This window comes from Hylobates moloch, unplaced genomic scaffold (assembly GCF_009828535.3).
Source record: "Hylobates moloch isolate HMO894 unplaced genomic scaffold, HMol_V3 SCAFFOLD_6, whole genome shotgun sequence".
Lineage (NCBI taxonomy): Eukaryota > Metazoa > Chordata > Mammalia > Primates > Hylobatidae > Hylobates > Hylobates moloch.
In genome coordinates, this window is record NW_026652281.1 from 105,488,109 (window position 1) to 105,507,194 (window position 19,086).

At 44.0% G+C, this 19,086-nt stretch overlaps 1 protein-coding gene across 3 annotated transcripts in view; it reads left to right on the forward strand.

The window, feature by feature from the left end:
- WWP2 (WW domain containing E3 ubiquitin protein ligase 2) overlaps nt 1-19,086 on the forward strand; it is a 188,404-nt gene that overhangs the window by 103,656 nt on the left and 65,662 nt on the right. For 2 of the 3 annotated variants that reach the window (XM_032157790.2, XM_032157791.2), the window contains one exon: nt 7,700-7,827. In XM_032157790.2, the coding sequence (XP_032013681.1) occupies nt 7,700-7,827 (128 nt within the window). Of the gene's footprint in view, nt 1-7,699; nt 7,828-19,086 lie in introns of those variants that run through there. The other variant, XM_058441159.1, reaches the window with a different exon arrangement.

Sequence of the window (19,086 nt, forward strand, 5' to 3'; positions counted from 1 at the left end):
TTCTCTACCAAAAATGCAAAAATTAGCTGGGCATGGTGGTGCGCACCTGTGATCCCAGCTACTTGGGAGGTTAGGGTGGGAGGATTGCAGGAGCCCAGGAGGCTGCAGTGAGCCATGATCACGCCACTGAACTCCAGCCTGGGTGACAGAGCGAGACCCTGTCTGAAAATAATAATTTAAAAAAATACTTAGGAGTAGGATTGTCAGTTTGCATGCTAAATATATATTTAACTTTATAAGAAACTGCCAGACAGTTTAGAAAGTGGCTGTGTTCCCGCCATCAATGTGTGAGAGTTCCAATTACTTTGCATCCTAATCCGGACTTATTACCATAAGTTGTATAAAAACTCTGTCCATTCAAGCGGCACAATCTTGGCTTACTGCCACCTTGGCCTCCTGGGTTCAAGCGATCTCCTGCCTCAGCCTCCTGAGTAGCTGGGATTACAGGTGCCAGCCACTATGCCTGACTAATTTTTCCAATTTTTTTTTTTTTTTGAGACAGAGTCTGGCTCTGTCACACAGGCTGGAGTGCAATGGCTCGATTTTTAATAGAGAAGGGGTTTCACCATGTTGGCCAGGCTGGTCTCAAACTCCTGACTTGAAGCAATCCACCTGCCTCGGCCTCCCAAAGTGTTGGGATTACAGGCGTGAGCCACCACATCCAGCCTAAAAAAGTTTGTCCATCCTAATAGACATGTAATGATATCTCATTGTAGTTTTAATTTGCACTTCCCGAAGAACTTATGATGTTGAGCATCTTTTTTTGTGCTTATTTTCCCTCTGTAGATCTTCTTTGGTGATGTGTCTGTTCAAATCTTTTTTTTAGTCAGGGTTTGGTTCTGTCGCGTAGGCTGGAGTGCAGTGGCGTGATCTCGGCTCACTGTAACCTCCACCTCCCAAGCTCAAACCTTCCTCCTGCCTCAGCCTTCCAAGTAGCTGGGACTACAGGCGCTTGCCACCATACCTAGCAAATTTTTGTATTTTTGTAGAGACAGGGTTTCGCCATGTTGCCCAGGCTGGTCTCGAACTCCCGACCTCAGGTGATCCGCCTGCCTCAGCCTCCCAAAGTGCTGGAATTACAAGCATGAGCCACCACACCCAGCCTCAAATCTTTTGATTATTTAAAAAATATTGGGGTTGTTTTCTGATTGCTGAATTTGAAGAGTTCTTTATCAATTCTGGATAAAATTCCTTTATCAGATATATATCGTCAACCATAAAAGTCACAAACTCTATAAATTTAGAATAGAGAGCTTCATTTCTAAAGGGGGGTACCATAACCTGCAGGCAGGAAGTGGAGCCTCTACCTGAAACCAAAAAGCAGGCACTTCAAGGGAGGGAAGGATGAGACAGTAATTTGCGCTAAACTGGTTGGCTAAGTTTACATATTTATCAGATTATAGGAGAAGCTATAAATATTTATGAAGGGGACACAGATGCGTGTGTCATAAACTAACACGTTTGTTACATGTGTCCCTTGTTGCCCTTTGGGATGGACATTTAATATTTAAATGTATTACAGTTAGGCCCTGTCCATCAGAAGGTGAAGCAGAGGACAGAAAGATACTGAGTGCACAGCCTCCGTGGCCTGGCCAGAACCACACCATAGTCAGTGGCCTCTTATCAGAAAGGAATGCTGGCCAGTTGCTGTGTGGAAACCACGAAAGGGAAGGCAGCGTGAGGCCGTTGGTTGAAATCAGCAGTGAACAAGTCTTTTGAGAGGGTTGATTTTTGTTCAACACTGAGGAAAGAAAGACTCATGGTGGCTAGGGAAGGAGGGGGTGTAACGAGGTGTCTCTGACCTCGCATCTCATCGTGGCTGAGAATTAAGGTTTTTAAGGTTTCTCTGGGGTCCTCTTGGCCAAGCGGAGGGATCCATTCAGTTGGTTGAGGGGCTTAGGATTTTATTATTATTTCTCAGTATTTTATTATTATTTCTCAGTATTATGGACTGTCTTTTCATTTTTTTGGACAGTGTCTTTAGAAGAGCAGGAGTTTAAAAATTTTGATGAAGCCACAAAATGCTTTTTGAAAAAATGTTTCACATTTTATTTATTTATGGAGACGGAGTCTTCCTATGTTGCCTGGGCCAGTCTCAACTGATCCTCCTGCTTCAGCCTCCCAAAGTGCTGGTATTATAGGCATGAGCCACTGCACCTAGCCTCATCTTATTAGATATTTTTGCTTTCTACAAATTTCTTCCCTATTTCCCCCTCTCCCTAGCTCCTTGCAACCATCATCTCGCTTTCTCACTCAATTAGTTTGACTACTCCAGGTACCATTTAAATGGAACTACACAGCATTTGTCTTTTTGCCACTGGCTTCTTTCACTTAGCATAATGTCCTCGAGGTTCATCCATGTGGTAGCCTGTGTCAAAATTTCCTTCCTTTTTAAGGTTGAGTAATACTCATATGTGTGCATATACCATATTTTATCCATTTGTCGAGGGTGGGTTGCTTCTACCTCTTGGCTATTGTGAATAATGCTGTTATCTACCTGTGTGTGCAAATATCTCTCCTGAGGTCTTGCTTTCAGTTCCTTATTTATTTATTTATTTATTTAGAGACGGAGTCTTGCTCTGTCGCCCAGGCTGGAATGCAGTGGTGCGATCTTGGCTCACTGCAACCTCTGCCTCCTGGATTCAAGTGATTCTTCTGCCTCGGCCTCCTGAGTAGCTGGGATTACAGACATGCACCACCATGCCCAGCTAATTTTTCTGTTTTTAGTAGGGATGGGGTTTTGCCATGTTGGCCAGGCTGGTCTCGAATTCCTGACCTCAGGTGGTCCACCCGCCTCAGCCTCCTGAAGTGCTGGGATTATAGGCATGAGCCACTGCACCTGGCCAAGGCTTTTTTTTTTTTTATTTAACCAAATAAACAAAATCCTGTTTTGTTTAATTACTCCACATGAACTGTTGCAAAGGTGACAATGGTCAACAAGGCTGCACTGAGGTGACGCTGTCACGTGGTCAGCCAGGCTCACTCACCAGCAGGTAGCTTCCCCAAAGCAGCATTGTGTGCTGTGATGGAAATTTGTGTCTGGGCAAAATTACAAATCACAGCATTTCCACTAAGGTGGAAGCTCCTTGAGGTCAGGGACTCTGTTTTGTCTCTAGAATGGGGCCTAACACTCAGAAAAGGATGATTGAATACCTTTCAGTGGCCCTCATGAAGGGCGAGGCCAGATGTCCCATGACACCCAAGGCTCTGGCTGTCAGGGTGTAGCTGAGGATGGAGGCCAGGGCTGTGACCATCAAAGCCTAAATGCCAAGCGTCAGTGAGCAGCTCTGTCCTGAGGACCTCATCTGTGTCAGAACCGCTTTGGGGAACGTGGGTCCTGGTCGTGGCTGACCTTCCTTCAGGAGGCCTCAGTTTTTGAGAGAGGACCTTGGGTGAGGACACACTGCATCCTGAGAAGAGCGTGCTACAAAGAGAGCTGAATATCTGTAATGAGTTGACTTAAAACCATTTGTGGAGTTTGGCCTGACTGGCACTGCCATTCTAACTGCTTTCTGCCTGCCCTGGGGGCTATATAACTCGTCCCCTCCCCCTAAATGGTGAGGGGGCTTGGGCCAAGGTTGAAGTCATGGGCAGAGAGCCGAGCCCGGCTGTCTCAGCCATCACCCCGCATTTGTCTGGGTGCTATTTTGGCCTACGATGTGTGGTTTCAGCATTTGGGCCAGCTTTTCATCACAATATGATCCCATCTTTTATGGGTTGAGTGACTTCTCCAAGAGAGGAAACTGCCAAAGAGAGGAGTTGCCTCAGATGTTGAGGCCTTCTCTTCCTTTAAGTGTCTTATTTTAAAGGTAACACAAGAGCCAAAAACTGGAAACTCCAGATTTAGGGCAAGGGGAGAATCTGGGGAGAGGGGATATGGTGTGTGTGTGTGTGTTGGGGGGTGGTGGCTGGCTGCGGGCAGGGAGGCGGTAGTTCATGCAAAGTGGTCCCAGCTGCCCCTAGCTTAGGGCTGATCCCGCCCTGCCCAGCCCATCATTCAGGGTAAGCCGCTGTCATTAGTGGTTAAGTATTTCTGAAAGTATTCTCTCTCCATGCTGACCACATGCCCTTTCTGGGAAGGGAGGGCGGGGCCAGGGAGTAATGGGACCCACCCTATTGTCATGCCCAGCTGCTCTGCAGAAGGACAAGGAACCTGGGGCTGGAGTTGATCATGGGCAGGTCTGTCTGAGGGGTTGACAGTGCACGTTTTGCAGGTCCTGCAGCTCCCTGAGGGGTCCAGCTTGCTCCTGGGGACTGCAAGTTCCAAATCAGAGAGGCTTTTTGTCCTAGTAAAGGGATCCTTGGCTGACACAAACCTTCTATTAACCAATTTTCTCTCTCAGGCTCTCTGCCCTCAACACAATACACATGCGCACACACATGCACACACATAGATATACACACATACACACACACACACGTGCACACACACACACCAGCTTGCTGAGGGCTGCCTGCCTTTCCCTTTGGAACTCATTTGTGCTCATTCCACTTTTGAGGAGGAGCTGTGGTAAAATGCTTCAGGTGAACATTTCTTCCCATGAAGTGGGAACTTTGAAATACTCATCTGACTGAGGTGTGGTTGACAGCTTTTTATTGTTGTTGTTGAGACAGAGTCTCTCTCTGTGTTGCCCAGGCTGGAGTGCAGTGGCACAATCTTGGCTCACTGCAACCTCCACCTCCCGGATTCTAAGTGATTCTCTTGCCTCAGCCTCTGGAGTAGGTGGGATTATAGGCGTGCACCACCACGCCTGGCTAATTTTGTATTTTTAGTAGAGATGGGGTTTAGCCATGTTGGCCAGGCTGGTCTCGAACTCCTGACCTCAGGTGATCCACCTGCCTCAGCCTCCCAAAGTGCTGTGATTACAGGCATGAGCCACCGCGCCCGGCCAACAGCTTTTGATTTATGAAATTAGCTCAGGGAAAAAGTTAAGATGGAAAAAGAGAGTCCACAATGAGTCTTTATTCCCACAGCTCAGTCGTACCCTGTCTCCATTGCCATGCAGTGTTTAGGTATGAGGGACTCCAGAGTTTGTTACGTTTCTCCCTTTTTCTCCTTTTTTTTTTGTTGGGGATTGGGGGCAAGAAAAACTTAAACTTTTTTTTTTAAACAAGGTCTCACTCTTTTGCCACACTCTCAGGCTGAAGCGATCCCCCTGCCTTGGCCTCCCAAGTACCTGGGACCACAGGGGCATGCCACCACACCTGGCTAATTTTTAAAATTTTTTGCTAGAGATGGGGTCTCCCTGTGTTGCCCAGGCTGGTCTCAAACTCCTGGGCTCAAGTGCCATCCCATCTCAGCCTCCTAAAGCATTAGGATTACAGGTGTGAGCCACTGTACCCAGCCAAAAATTCATGTTTCTTTGCTTACTCAAAAATATACAAGCTCAGTGAAGGAAGCTGGAAAAATCTAGAAGAGCACAAAAGGGCTTCTGTATCCCCAATATCCAAATATAATGACCGTTAAGATTTTGGTTTATGCTCATCTTGTCAAATTCTGTTTCTTACTTTAGAGAAGGTAGCTGGTGAGGGTGGTTCATATCCCTCAAGGAGCCTCCTGTTGACCGCCCCGACACACTGGACCAAAGACTCCCAGCAGGGTTGTTCTGCTGGGGGTGGATCCTCCCAGTGGGGAACTTTCTATTATAGCTCTTAATTTCACCATTGTCCAAATGACCAGCAAAAAAATAGCCCAAGAGGAATTAAGCTTGAGTTCAGGCTTCCTGTCCCATCTTCTGACCTGAGAGCCTAGGCTCTTGACATTAAACTGCCTGTATATGAATCTTTGCATCATTTGGCTTACTTTCTGTAGAGCTTCTCTGTGTCCGTTTGCTTATCTGTAAAGTGGGGATAATAATAGTAATCTACCTTTAGGGTTCCTATGTTAAATGAGAAAATATATGTAACGTGCATAGCACACACAGTGCCTGGAACATAATGTTAGAGTTCAGTGAATATTATATACTTCTGTAGCCATTATTATTACCTTTATTTACCTTTATTTATTTATTGGCTTTTTTTTTTTTTGGAGACACTCTCACTCACTCTGTCACCCAGGCTGGAGTGCAGTGACGTGATCTTGGCTCCCTGAAACCTCTACCTTCTGGGCTCAAATGATCTTCCTACTTTAGCCTCCTGAGCAGCTGGGACTACAGGCATGCACCAGTAGTGCAGCTAATTTTATTTTTTGTAGAGGCAGGGTCTCATTATGTTGCCCAGGCTGGTCTCAAACTCCTGCCTTGGCCTCCCAAAGTGTGATCCTCCCGCCTTGGCCTCCCAAAGTGTTAGGATAACAGGCGTGAGCCACTGTGCCCAGCCACCTTTATTGTTGAGAGTAGTTTTATCGCCCCATGTTGCATGGTACGAATTGTCTCTGGGTCTCTGTTTCTCTGCCTTGAGAGGGGTGATCTTTTCTTCACTGGATGGTATTTGAACCATCTCACAGTTGCAAAGTAGTAGATGCTTACTAAGTAGTAAAAGAGCCTCGTTTGGTGAAACAGATGAACTGAAGGACAGGGAGGCTTACACATTTTCACTGAGTGGGCAAAGTCAAGCTGCAAAAAGAACTTGAGAGCACGTGCTGCCTGTTGCCTTGTGTTCTCTGAAGATGCCTGATAGGTTTTCTGCTGCTAAATCCCACACTTTTCTTTGTGATTTGGGTCCATTTCTGCATTGCTTCTCATTCACTTGGATAGATTGTTGAGTCATCTTTTCTAGATAAAACATGTCTAGGCCAGGCATAGTGGCTCATACTTGTAATCCCAGCACTTTGGGAGGCTGAGGCGGGAGGATCGTTTGAGCTCAGGAGTTCGAGAGCAGCCTTGGCAACATAGCAAGACCCTATCCCCCCAAAAATAAAAAAAAATGAGCCAGGTGTGGTGCTGTGCACCTATAGTCCAGCTACTGGGGAGGCCGAGGTGGGAGGATCACTTGAGCCCAGGAGTTTGAGGCTGCAGTGAGCTATGATCGTGCCACTCCAGCCTGGGCAGCAGAGTGTGACCCTGTCTCTAAACAAACTAACGAGTGAACGACAACAACAGTGGTCACAGGGCTGTGACCATCAAAGCTTAAATGCCAAGCATCAGTGAGCAGCTCTGTCCTGGGGACCTCATCTGTGTCAGAACCGCTTTGGGGAGCGTGGGTCCTGGTCATGGCTGGCCTGCCTTCAGGAGGCCTCAGTTCTTGAGAGAGGACCTTGAGTGAGGTGCTCTCCATATGCATTGACTAAAAGTTGTTTAATGCCCCTTGACTTTTATTGCCAAGGGAATCATCTTTCTAGCTATAGAGAAAATTGCTTTGGATAAGTTTTGAGCTCTTCTTGCCTAATGGGGGAAATATTTCATCTGAGCCTGTCCAGTGATTCTTGTTTATTTATAATATTTGAGCCCAATAAAAATAATGTGATGGTCACAGGATATTTTGCCAATTATTTCAGATGTAGGGGCAATTCACTCTGGATTTGTTTACTTGAAGTGGAAAAGTTTACACAAAGTTACCTTCTGAGCTTTTACCAAAAAGGAAACTTCCCTGGGTCTCTCTGCTTGGAACCAGCTTCTGTTGAGTCCAAAACTAGAGGGGCTATTAAAGGTCTTGTTTCCAATAAATGGCAGGAGAAGGGAATATGATGGCTTAGGTAGGAAACACTTCTGTCCTTTTCACAGTGACTTATGTCTGTCTGCTTTCTACTTTGAACCCCCAGGACGCACAGACATTCAGGTGCTTCAGCCAGAACAGCCCCAGCAACCGGCGAGCAAAGCCCTGGTGCTCGGAGCCGGCACCGCCAGCCCGTCAAGAACTCAGGCCACAGTGGCTTGGCCAATGGCACAGGTGAGTGATGGCACCGCACGCCAGCCTGCACTGAAGCTGTGGGCTCTCACCCGTTCTAACGTGGACACGGGATCCTGCCCACTGTGTCAGAATAGAGGGTGGGCGTCAGAAGGCTCTAGGACTAAACTGGGTTTGAATCCATCAGTCTTTCTACTGACCCATCTTCTTCTCTCTTTGGCATATTCTGTACAGCCAAGGTTATTCTCCATATGACTGCGCTCTTCTAAAATACTCATTTGCACAGAAATAAAAAGTCTTGTCTTTCTATTCTTTTTTTTTTTTTTTTTTTGAGACAGAGTCTCACCCTGTCTCCCAGGCTGGAGTACAGTGGTGCGATCTTGGCTCACTGCAAGCTCCGCCTCCCGGGTTCATGCCATTCTCCTGCCTCAGCCTCCCGAATAGCTGGGACTACAGGCACCCATCGCCATGCCCGGCTAATTTTTTGTATTTTTAGTAGAGACGGGGTTTCACTGTGTTGGCCAGGATGGTCTCTATCTCCTGACCTTGTAATCGCCCACCTCGGCCTCCCAAAGTTCTGGGATTACAGGCGTGAGCCACCGTGCCTAGCCTTTCTATTCATTTCTTATCAGCATTGGATTTCATGTTGGGGAGGATATCTCATTTATACATAGCACATTTTTTATTTCCTTCACGTAAGGGAATTATCAGACTAAGGAAATATAGGACTAAGTATTGTTGCTAAGAGCTGAGTCAGATGATGGCACCACCGGTGAATGGGTTGAGATGCTGACTGGGGCAAAGCCAGGTAACTACTTGGGGGTGTGCTGGGGCCATCCCGACGGGGGCCCCATTTGAGAGGAGACAGTCCCGTCCACGTGTGCACAGAACTTCCCCACACTTGGCTCTGCTTCCCCGTAAGTGAGACGGGAAGGACCTATTTCAAAACAACTCATTTTCCGTCCTGCTCTCCCTCTCTCTCATCAGGACAGAGTCAAAAAGGAAAAAGAAAAAACAAACCCATTCATTTCTCTAAACTTCTCAAAGATTGTTAAATCTTTAGAGACTACTGGTCATTTGGTAGTTTGTCTTCATTTGGGGCAGTTGGGCTGGGATGTAGATGTTTCGCTTGGATGAATTGTACGTAGAGGAACGCAGGCGTTGAAATTTGGTAAGTGATGCTGAGATGGTTTTCTAATGCTCGTGACAGCAGAGGTGTAGCATAAAGGCCAGGAGACCCAGAGCAGCGTGGCTTTTCACGGAAGTGTTGTTGTGGCATTGTTAAGTGACCTCTGTGACAAACTTACTGAGTGGAAGAAATTGATATGGGTTCCCTTGCAATACCCTTCAGTTCTGTGGCAGCACCATATGGGGGCTTCAGAGTCCCTGTGGCTGCTGCTGTTGCCTGGGTACTCAGTCGTCTTCAGTGGACCACAAGATGGAGTGGTCTGTGTCCTACAAAATGCACTGTGAGTGCAGTGGCCTGACCTCCTCCCTGAAGTTTAGGACCTGCCTGAAGGACTTGAGTGAACTGACTAGCCCACCCTGAGCCTTGGGGAAGAGGAGGAGCTGCAGGTGGGGAGTCCCAGGGCTGCCATCTCAGCTGCCTGGCGCACCTGTGCCACCCACTGTATCCTTGTGCTGGAACATCCGGTGGTAGCTGAGCCTGGCCTTCCTGTCTGTGTGAAGGAGACAGCAAAGTGATGGCCGTGAGCCATGGTATAGAGAACCATAGGCAGCTCTGCGAGCATTTTTCTCTTAGAAAACTCAGTGGCTTGTGGAGGAGGGCAGTGTTTACAAATGGGGACGGGGGACTGGCTTTTAGGGACCAGCTGATTCCCAGGTGCCATGGTGGAGCTACTAGTGGCTTTGTTCTGCCAGGGGCCTGTGTTATTGAGGTCATGGTTTCTTGCAGCTACCTCTACTTTTCCTATAAAAACTATTGGTGAATTGACTTTCTTTGGTGATGGTCCTGGAGTCACTCTTTGACATTTCAATAGAGCTGCATTTCCCCCACATTTATTTTTAGGTACTATTACTTATCGTCCTTATCTCTAGGAATATTATGTTCTAGGAGACAAGGCAGGTGCCAGCTGTGTCTTCAAAAGCCAAGTTTCTCTAACCTTGGACTGCCTTGGAAGTGTTTCATGGTGGTGTCTCTCAATGCCCAAACCTGTTCCTAAGATCCATCTCTGAAGGGCAGTTGTATTTTAGGGATTTCTGCCCACTCCAGTGCTGAGGCCTTGATGTTCATCTCTCCCCTTTCTGCTGTGATGGTGGTTCACCTTTACCTCACAGGTAGCCTGTACTTTATATACTGTCTGCCCCAAGGGTACAGAACAATGTCACCTTTGCCGTGGGGAGCAGGCAGAAGCTCCCCTCTTCAGCAGCGCAGGACCAGAGGGGCGTTGAGGGTGTGAATGAGGACGTCTTCATCCCTCAGTCTGCTGCTGTGAGAACTCTGAGGACCAGTTCCAAGATGGTGGTCGGGGGGAGCTCTGCTTCCTGGAGGAGTTTCCACAGACTTGCGAGATTTATTTAGCAGCCTTTTTTGGCTGCTCACTGCAGTTATGCATGAAAAAGAAATTTGAGGCCAAACCGGAGCTGGGTTCCAGGTGGTTTTTTTATGTTGTCACAACCATAAAGTATCCATTTTTATAAAACAAGAGTGACTGGCAGCCTGTCTCTATAAATATTATATTTCTAAGTTTTAGAAGTGGTGGAATCAAGAAATAGACTAATGGCATAGCCCTTCATTGAGACTTGTATGGGATGATTTACTTGCTAATTCTTTATTGAAGACTTTACCCCCAAAATTTACATATTTTACTTCTTCCCTAAATGTAATTTCCATACATATCAGTCAGAAGTTGCATCAGCTGTGGTCAGATTCTGATTCTTCATCTTTAATGTGTTTAAGGCCCCATGACTCGCTAGGTCTTAGTTTTCTCATTTATGAAATTAGGGCAAAAGTTGGGCGTGGTGACACACATCTGTAGTCCCTGCTACTCAGGAGGCTGAGCCAGGAGGATTGTTTGAGCCTAGGAGGCAGATGTTGCAGTGAGCTGAGATGGCACCACTACACTCCAGCCTGGGCAGCAGAGTGAGACCCTGTCTCAAAAAAAAAAAAAAAATTACAGCAAAAGTATATATTTCATAAGTTGTTATAAGGCATAAATTACAGGCACACCTTCAAGATATTATGGGTTTGTTTCCATACTACCACAATAAAGTGAGTATCACAAAAAAGCAAGTCACATGAATTTTTTGGTTTCCCAGTGCATATAAAAGTTAGTCCATAAAGGGTACAACAGCATTATGTCTGAAGAATGTATATCCCTTAATTAAAAAATACTTTATTGCTAAAAATGCTAACAATTACCCGAGCCTTTAGCCAGTGGAAATCTCTTCACTGGTGGAAGGCCTTGCCTTGACATTGATGGCTGCTGACTGATCAGGGTGGTGGTTGTTGAAGGTCAGGGTGCCTGTGGCAATTTCTAATAAGACAGCATGAAGTTTGCCGCATCAGCTGACTCTCCCTTTCATCAAAGATGTCTCTGTAGCATGCGATGCTGTTTGATAGCATTTTAGCAACAGTAGAAAATCTTTCAAATTTGGAGTCAATTCTCTCAAACTTTGCCACTGCTTTATCAACTAAGTATATGGAATATTCTAAATCCTTGTTTTTTCAACAGTGTTCAGAGCGTTTTCACTAGAAGTAGATTCCATCTAAAGAAACTGCTTTCTTTGCTCATCCATAAGACACAACTCCTAATCCATTCCAGTCTTCTAATGAGATTGAAGCAGTTTAGTCACGTCTTCAGGCCTACTTCTTATTCTAGCTATCTTGCTATTTCCACCACACCTGCATTTCCTTCCTCCACTGAAATCTTGAACCCCTCAAAGCCATCCATCAGGGTTTGAGCTTCTTCCAAACTCCTGTTGTGTTGATATGTTGACCTCCTCCCATGAATCACAAATGTTCTTAATGGCATCTAGAATGGTGAGTCCTTTTTAGTTTTAATTTTTTTTAATGTTTTTATTTTTTTGAGATGGAGTTTTGCTCTTGTTGCCCAGGCTGGCATGCAGTGGCATGATCTCAGCTCACTGCTGCAATCTCTGCCTCCTGGGTTAAAGTGATTCTCCTACCTCAGTCCCAGGAGTAGCTGGGGTTATAGGCATGCACCACCACACCCGGCTAATTTTTGTATTTTCGGTAGAGATGGGGTTTCATCATGTGGGCCAGGCTGGTCTTGACCTCCTGACCTCAGGTGATCTGCCCGCCTTGGCCTCCCAAAGTGCTGGGATTGTAGGCCTAAGCCTTTAGAAGGTTTTTAATGGGTTTTGGCCACATCCATCAGAGGAGTCATGATCTAAGGCAGTTATAGCCTTATAAAATGTATTTGGTTTTTTTTGGGCATTTTTTTTCATTTTTTGTTTTTGAGATGGAGTCTCACTCTGTTGCTTAGGCTGGAATGCCGTGGCATGATCTTGGCTCACTATAACCTACACCTCCTGGATTCAAGTGATTCTTGTGCCTCAGCCTCCAAAGTAGCTGGGATTATAGGCATCTGCCACCACATCTGGCTAATTTTTGTATTTTAGTAGAGACAGGGTGTCATCATGTTGGGCAGGCTGGTCTCAAACTTCTGACCTCAAGTGATCCACTTACCTCGGCCTCCCAAAGTGCTGAGATTATAGGTGTGAGCCACTCTGCCCAGCCATAAAATGTATTTCTTAAATAATCAGACTTGAAAGGCAAGATGACTCCTTGATCCCTGGGCTACAGAACAGATGTTGTGTTAGCGGGCATGAAAACAACATTAATCTCCTTGTAAATCTCCATCAGAGCTCTTGGGTAATCAGGTGCATTATCCATGAGCAGTAATATGTTGAAAGGAATCTTTTTTCCTGAGCAGTAGGTCTCAACAGTGGGCTTAAAATATTCAGTAAACCATGCTGCAGACAGATGTGCTGTGATCCAGGCTTTGTTGCTTCATTTATAAAACACAAGCAGAGTAGATTTAGCATAATTTATAAGGGCCCTAGGATTTTCAGAATGTTAAATGAACATTGGCTTCAACTTAAAATCACCAGCAACATTAGCTGCTAAGAAGAGAGACAGCCTGTCCTTTGAAGCTTTGAAGGCATTAACTTCTCTTTATCTATGAATGCCCAAGATGGCATCTTCTTGCAATAGAAGGCTCTTTCGTCAACACTGAAAAGCTGTTGTTTAGTGTAGCCAACCCCGTCAATGATCTTAGCTAGATCTTCTGGATAACTTGCAGCAGCTTCTTCATCAGCATTTTCTTCACTTGGACTTTTCTGCTGTGTTTGAGGCATCTTTCCTTAAACCTCATGAACCAATCTTTGCTATCCTCCAACTTTTCTTCTGCAACTTCCTCACCTCTCTCAGCATTCATAGAATTGAAGAGAGTTAGGGTCTTGCTCCAGATTAGGCTTTGGCTTGAGAGAATGTCGAGGCTGGTTTGATCTTCTTTTCAGACTGCTCAAACTTCCTCCCTATCGCTTTTCTTGGTAAGGCTGTTTTACTTTCTTATCACTCAGGTGTTCATCAGAGTAGCACTTTTAATTTCCTTCAAGAACTTCTCCTTTGCATTCACAGCTTGGCTAACTGGCACAAGAGCCCCAGCTTTGGCCTGTCTTGGCTTTCAACCCGTCTTCCTTATCACTAAACTTAATAATTTCTAGTCTTTGATTTAAAGTGAGAGACATGTGACTCTTCCTTTCACTTGAACACTTGGAGGCCATTGTAGGGTGTAAGGAGAGAGAGAGAGAGAGAGAGAACAGCCAGTCGGTGGAGCCACACAGTATTTATTATTAAAACAGCCTTACCAAGAAAAGCGATAGGGAGGAAGTTTGAGTAGTCTGAAAAGAAGATCAAACCAGCCTTGACATTGTCTCAAGCCAAAGCCTAATCCGGAGCAAGACCCTAACTCTCTTCAATTCTATGAATGCTGAGAGAGGTGAGGAAGTTGCAGAAGAAAAATTGGAAGATAGCAAAGATTGGTTCATGAGGTTTAAGGAAAGATGCCTCAAACACAACAGAAAAGTCCAAGTGAAGTCAGAACACACACGATATTTATTATTAAATTTGCTAGCTATTGATTGATTGATTGATTGAGGTAGAGTCTCATGCTGTTGCCCAGGCTAGAGTGCAATGGCATGATCTCGGCTCACTGCAACCTCCGCCTCCCGGGTTCAAGCGATTCTCCTGCCTCAGCACCCCCAGTAGCTGGGATTATAGGTACGTGCCACTGTGCCCAGCTAATTTTTGTATTTTTAGTAGAGCTGGGGTTTTACCATGTTGGCCAGGCTGATCTCGAACTCCTGACCTCAGGTGATCCATCCGCTTCAGCATCCCAAAGTGTGGGGATTACAGGTGTGAGCCACCACGCCCAGCCCAAATTTGCTATTTTATATGGATGGGGTTTGTGGCACTGCAAAACAATGGCAATATTAATATATGAAAGATCACTGGTCACAGATCTCCATGATGGATATAAATAACAATAACGAAAAATTTTAAGTTGGAGAAATTTGACATATTCTGAGAATTACCAAAATGTGACACAGAGACATGAAGTGAGTTCATGCTGTTGGAAAAATGATGTTGAGAAATAGACTTGCTGGATGTCAGGTTGCCACCAGCCTTCAGTTTGTAAAAAATCACATAGTGCAACTCAACAAAACCAGGTATGCCTGTGTATAAAACATGCAGAGTGTTTGGCAGGGTGCTGGCACAGAGCTTTTATCTTTATGAATAATTTCATGGAGTTTTAATTATGCAGCATGAATATATATATATTTTTCACTTCATTTTTCTTTTTTAAAATTTTCTTATAGAATGCGGGTCTCACTTTGTTGCCCAGGCCGGTCTCAAACTCCTGGCTTGAATCGATCCTCTTGTCTCGGCCTTCCAAAGCATTGGGATTGCAGACGTGAGCCACTGCACCCAGCCTATTTTTATACATGGTTTCATGTATCTATGTGCTCTTCTTCTTCGCTTTTTAAAAGTTGACCTTATACTATTTTGCAGTTAATATTCTGTAATTCATCTAACCATTCCTTAATTCTTGTGTATTTCCCTGTTACAAAATTCTGCTGTAAATACCTGCATATAGCTTTGTTTCTTCTTGAGTGAAATTCTTAAGACAATGGATGTGAATTTTAAAAATGAGCTGTAGTGTATATTAGCAGACTGTCTTTCTAAGAGGATCGATCATATATCCAAAGTAGTATAAAATGTTCATAAAGTGGTATATGAGTTTTATTTTTTCTGCAACCTTGTAAATATTGGTTTATAATTTTTTGCTAATAATATTAAGTGCCACCTCATTGGTTAAAAAGTTTAACCTCGTTGCATTTCCTCATTTACTAGTTGCTTAACTATTTCTTTTTTCTTGTGTCTCTTTTCGTAGTATTTGATCATTTGTCCTTCAGAGATTTAGAAGTTTATTTTAGAGGCTTATATAAGCTCTTAATATATTCTAGTACAATTTTTAAAAATTGTAGTAAAAAACACATCACATGAAATTTACCATTTAAACCATTTTTAGGTGTGTAATTCAGTGGCATTAAGTGCAATCACAATGTTGGGTAACTATCACCACCAGTGTCCATTTCCAGAACTTTTTCATCATCCCAAACGGATTCTCTGTATCCATTAAACAATAACATTTCCCCCCAACCTGCCTGCCTCCGGCCCGCAGCCCATGGTGACCCCTATTTTCCTGTTTCTTCATTTTCTTATTCTAGATACCTCATATAAGTAGACTAACGTGTCCTTTTGTGTCTGGCTTATTTCACCTAGCGGGGCGTTTTCAGGATTCATCCATGCTGTAGCGTGTATCAGAATTTCCTTCCTTTGTAAGGCTGAATAATATTCCACTGTATATGCATACCACATTTTGTTTCTCCATTCATCTGTAGATGAACATTTGGGTTGTCTCTACCTTTTGGCTGTTGGAATAATGCAGCTGAGAACTTGGCTGTACAAGTATCTGAGCCCAAGCTTTCAGTTCTTTTGGTTGTATACCTAGGAGTGGAATTACTGTGGTAATTCTGTATTTTGTCATGCCCATGATAATGGGCATGACATGTGTAGCTGCAAATTTTATCTGTTATAAGTTTTCCCATATCACTATTTTGCATTTTATCTTACTTCTGTGAGTATTGCAGAAAAGGATTTAAGAATTTTAAAAATAATTAGGCCTGCGCATTTAAAAAATGTGTATAATTTCAGTTTTTGTGTCACTAATGTAAAAGTTCTTGTCTATAAAATGAGATACTTTTTTTTTTTCTTTATTGCCACATTGGATCTGCAGAGATAAATACTTTTTTCTGTTTTCGCTTGCTTTCTTCATGATGTTATGTTATCAAAATAAATATCCCACTGGAATTTATAGTGATATATGTGTCACTATAATATATAACTATAAATATGTATTTATACAGAATATATATTATGTAGACATGTACGTATATAAAATGAGGACTGGGTCTAAATTATTTTCTATGCTGGAATCCTATTATCACAAAGACATTAAGTAAACAGTGTCATTTTTTACTGTGTTTTTTTTTTTAGTGTTGATCACTTTTAACATTCTTATACACAGTGAGAATTTGTTTCTTGTTTTGAGTAAGTCCCATATGATTTTTATTACTGATGTGTTATCGTATTTTCTTTAATGTCTGGAAGAGCTAGTTTTGCCTTTTTTTCTCCATGATATTCTTTGATTGTTCATACATTTTCAAAACAAATTTCAGACTTTGAATTCTTTGAAGTCCAGTAGGATATAAGTAGGAACCGTGTTCATCTGTATATAAACCGGGGAAGGATTTTACCTTCCCATCAATCAGGTAACACAGTATGGCTTTGTCCAATTTTAAGTTTTGCTCCTTTTTTCCCCACGTAATATAACTGGTTTTTTTTTATATGAGCTTCACTCATCCCATGCCGTGCTAATTATGAAATCTTCGTCCAGTTTTGGTTGCTCTCGTGAAGAGCTGACTGATCAGCTGCCTTGGCAGTGCAGTTGCTTGTGTTTCACGGGTGAAAGACACCAACTGCTTTACTGTGGCCCACATGTTATGAGCTGATCTTCAGTAGAAAGAGCTTCTGTTGTTACTGGTGCTGGCTTTCTATGTGCCTGAGTGCAGGGCCGAAAAGTCCTGAGTGTCCACCACGAGCCTGTGATACACCACATGCACCTAAGCATCTTGGAACACACAGTGGGCTGGCAGTGTCTCTACGATTAAGCAAAAGAATTTCCAATTCCTGATCTTTTTTTTGGCTAACTGTGACTAGAGTGTGTCTCAGTCCTGAATGAATATGTGATTCATAAAGTTAGAATGTTTCACCAACATCACAGAGGGAACCTTGTGAAATACCCAAGGTTACAGAAAGCAGAGGCCATGCAACTGCCATCTTACTGCTTACCATTTGGTACCCCCACTTTCCCGGTCCTTGGTACCCCACTTTCCTGGTCCTTGGTACCCTACATTCCCTCCCATTTGGGAAACATCAAAGCTGTCTTCGCTCCCCACGCCCACTGTTTTTACTTCATGGTGTTCTGGTTTGAGTACTGGTTCTGCTACTTGCTGACTGCACAACGCCTCTCTGAGTGGTCCCTCTGTGAGCCTCAGTTTTGTCTGCAATGAAATGGGAATAATAATATCTTCCTCATAAGGGCATTGGGAGGATCAATGAGCTAATAAAAGTAAACTTCCTAAAGGCAATGCAGGATCCTGGGTTGGATCTTGGAACAGAAATAAAACATCAGTGCAAAAGTTGGTGAAATCCAAATAAAGTCTGGAATTTAGTTAATAGTAGTATACTAATTATTATTTTAGCATTGGCAAATGTGCCATGATTATATAAGATAGTATTATTAAGGGAAACTGGGTGAAGACCATACTATCTTTTCAGATTTTCTGAAAATAATATCCAAAATTATTCCAAAATAAAAAGAACCTGTGGTTTTAAATTTTTTTTTTTTTTTTTTTTGAGACGGAGTCTCGCTCTGTCGCCCAGGCTGGAGTGCAATGGCGTACTCTCAGCTCACTGCAACCTCCCTTTCCTGGGCTCAAGCGATTCTCCTGTCTTAGCCTCCCGAATAGCTGGAACTACAGGCACACGCCACCACACCCAGCTAATTTTTTCTATTTTTAGTAGAGACAGAGTTTTGCCATGTTGGCCAGGCTGGTCTTGAACTCCTGACCTCAAGTGATCCACCTCCCTTGGCCTCCCAAAGTGCTGGGATTATAGGGGTGAGCCACTGCGCCCAGCCTAATTTTTGTAGAGATGGGGTTTTGCCATGTTGACCAAGCTGGTTTCGAACTCCTGGCTTCAAATGATCCACCTGCTTTGGCCTCTGAAAGTACTGGGATTACAGGTATGAGCCACCGCACCCAGCCTAAGTTTTGTATTTTTAGTAGAGACGGGGTTTCACTATGTTGACCACACTGGTCTTGAACTCCTGACCTCAGGTGATTCGCCTGCCTCAGCCTCCCAAAGGGCTGGGATTATAAGTGTGAACCACTGCGCCCAGCCTAAAGAACCTGTTTTGTAAATGATGTTGTTATACAAATGTCAGGTGGTTTTATTTCAAATATCTTTCTTTTATTTTTTAGTTTTTAATTTTTTTTATTTCTTTTCTTTTCCCTTTAAAACTCTCCTATTCAATCAAATATCTTTCTTTTGCTAGATTATTGGGCTTATTGAATAAGTATTTCTTGAACAAATATTTATCAAATGTTAAGCACTACGGACAATGTAAAGCATATAAGATAAGGCCTCTGCCCTATGATCTTGTTCCAGAAAAGAAGTTGAAACCACACGTCAGCAAAGTCAAAACAGCACATGTCACAGGGGCTGTGTGGCTGAGCAGCTGAGACCACGGGTACTGTGGGCTTCACAGTATGGAGTGCTTTCCCTGGGCTGCAGGGGTGGGGAGGGCGTCCAGGGAAGAAGGCTGATGTGGGCAAAGAGATGCAGCAAGAACACAAGGGCCAGAGAGTGGAAGTAGTGAAAAATGCGGGAAACAAATCTGCCCTTGCCCTCAAGATGGGTGCAGTCCTTTTGGGGAGATACGGGTGTACATCAAATAATTAGGATTAAAACTTAGAGAACATTGGCTATATTGAATAGAGTTAAAAGTTAATACAGCAGACTGGGTGCGGAGGCTCACGCCTGTGCTCCCAGAACTTTGGGAGGCTGAGGCAGGCAGATCACTTGAGGTCAGGAGTTCAAGACCAGCCTGGCCAACATAGTAAAAC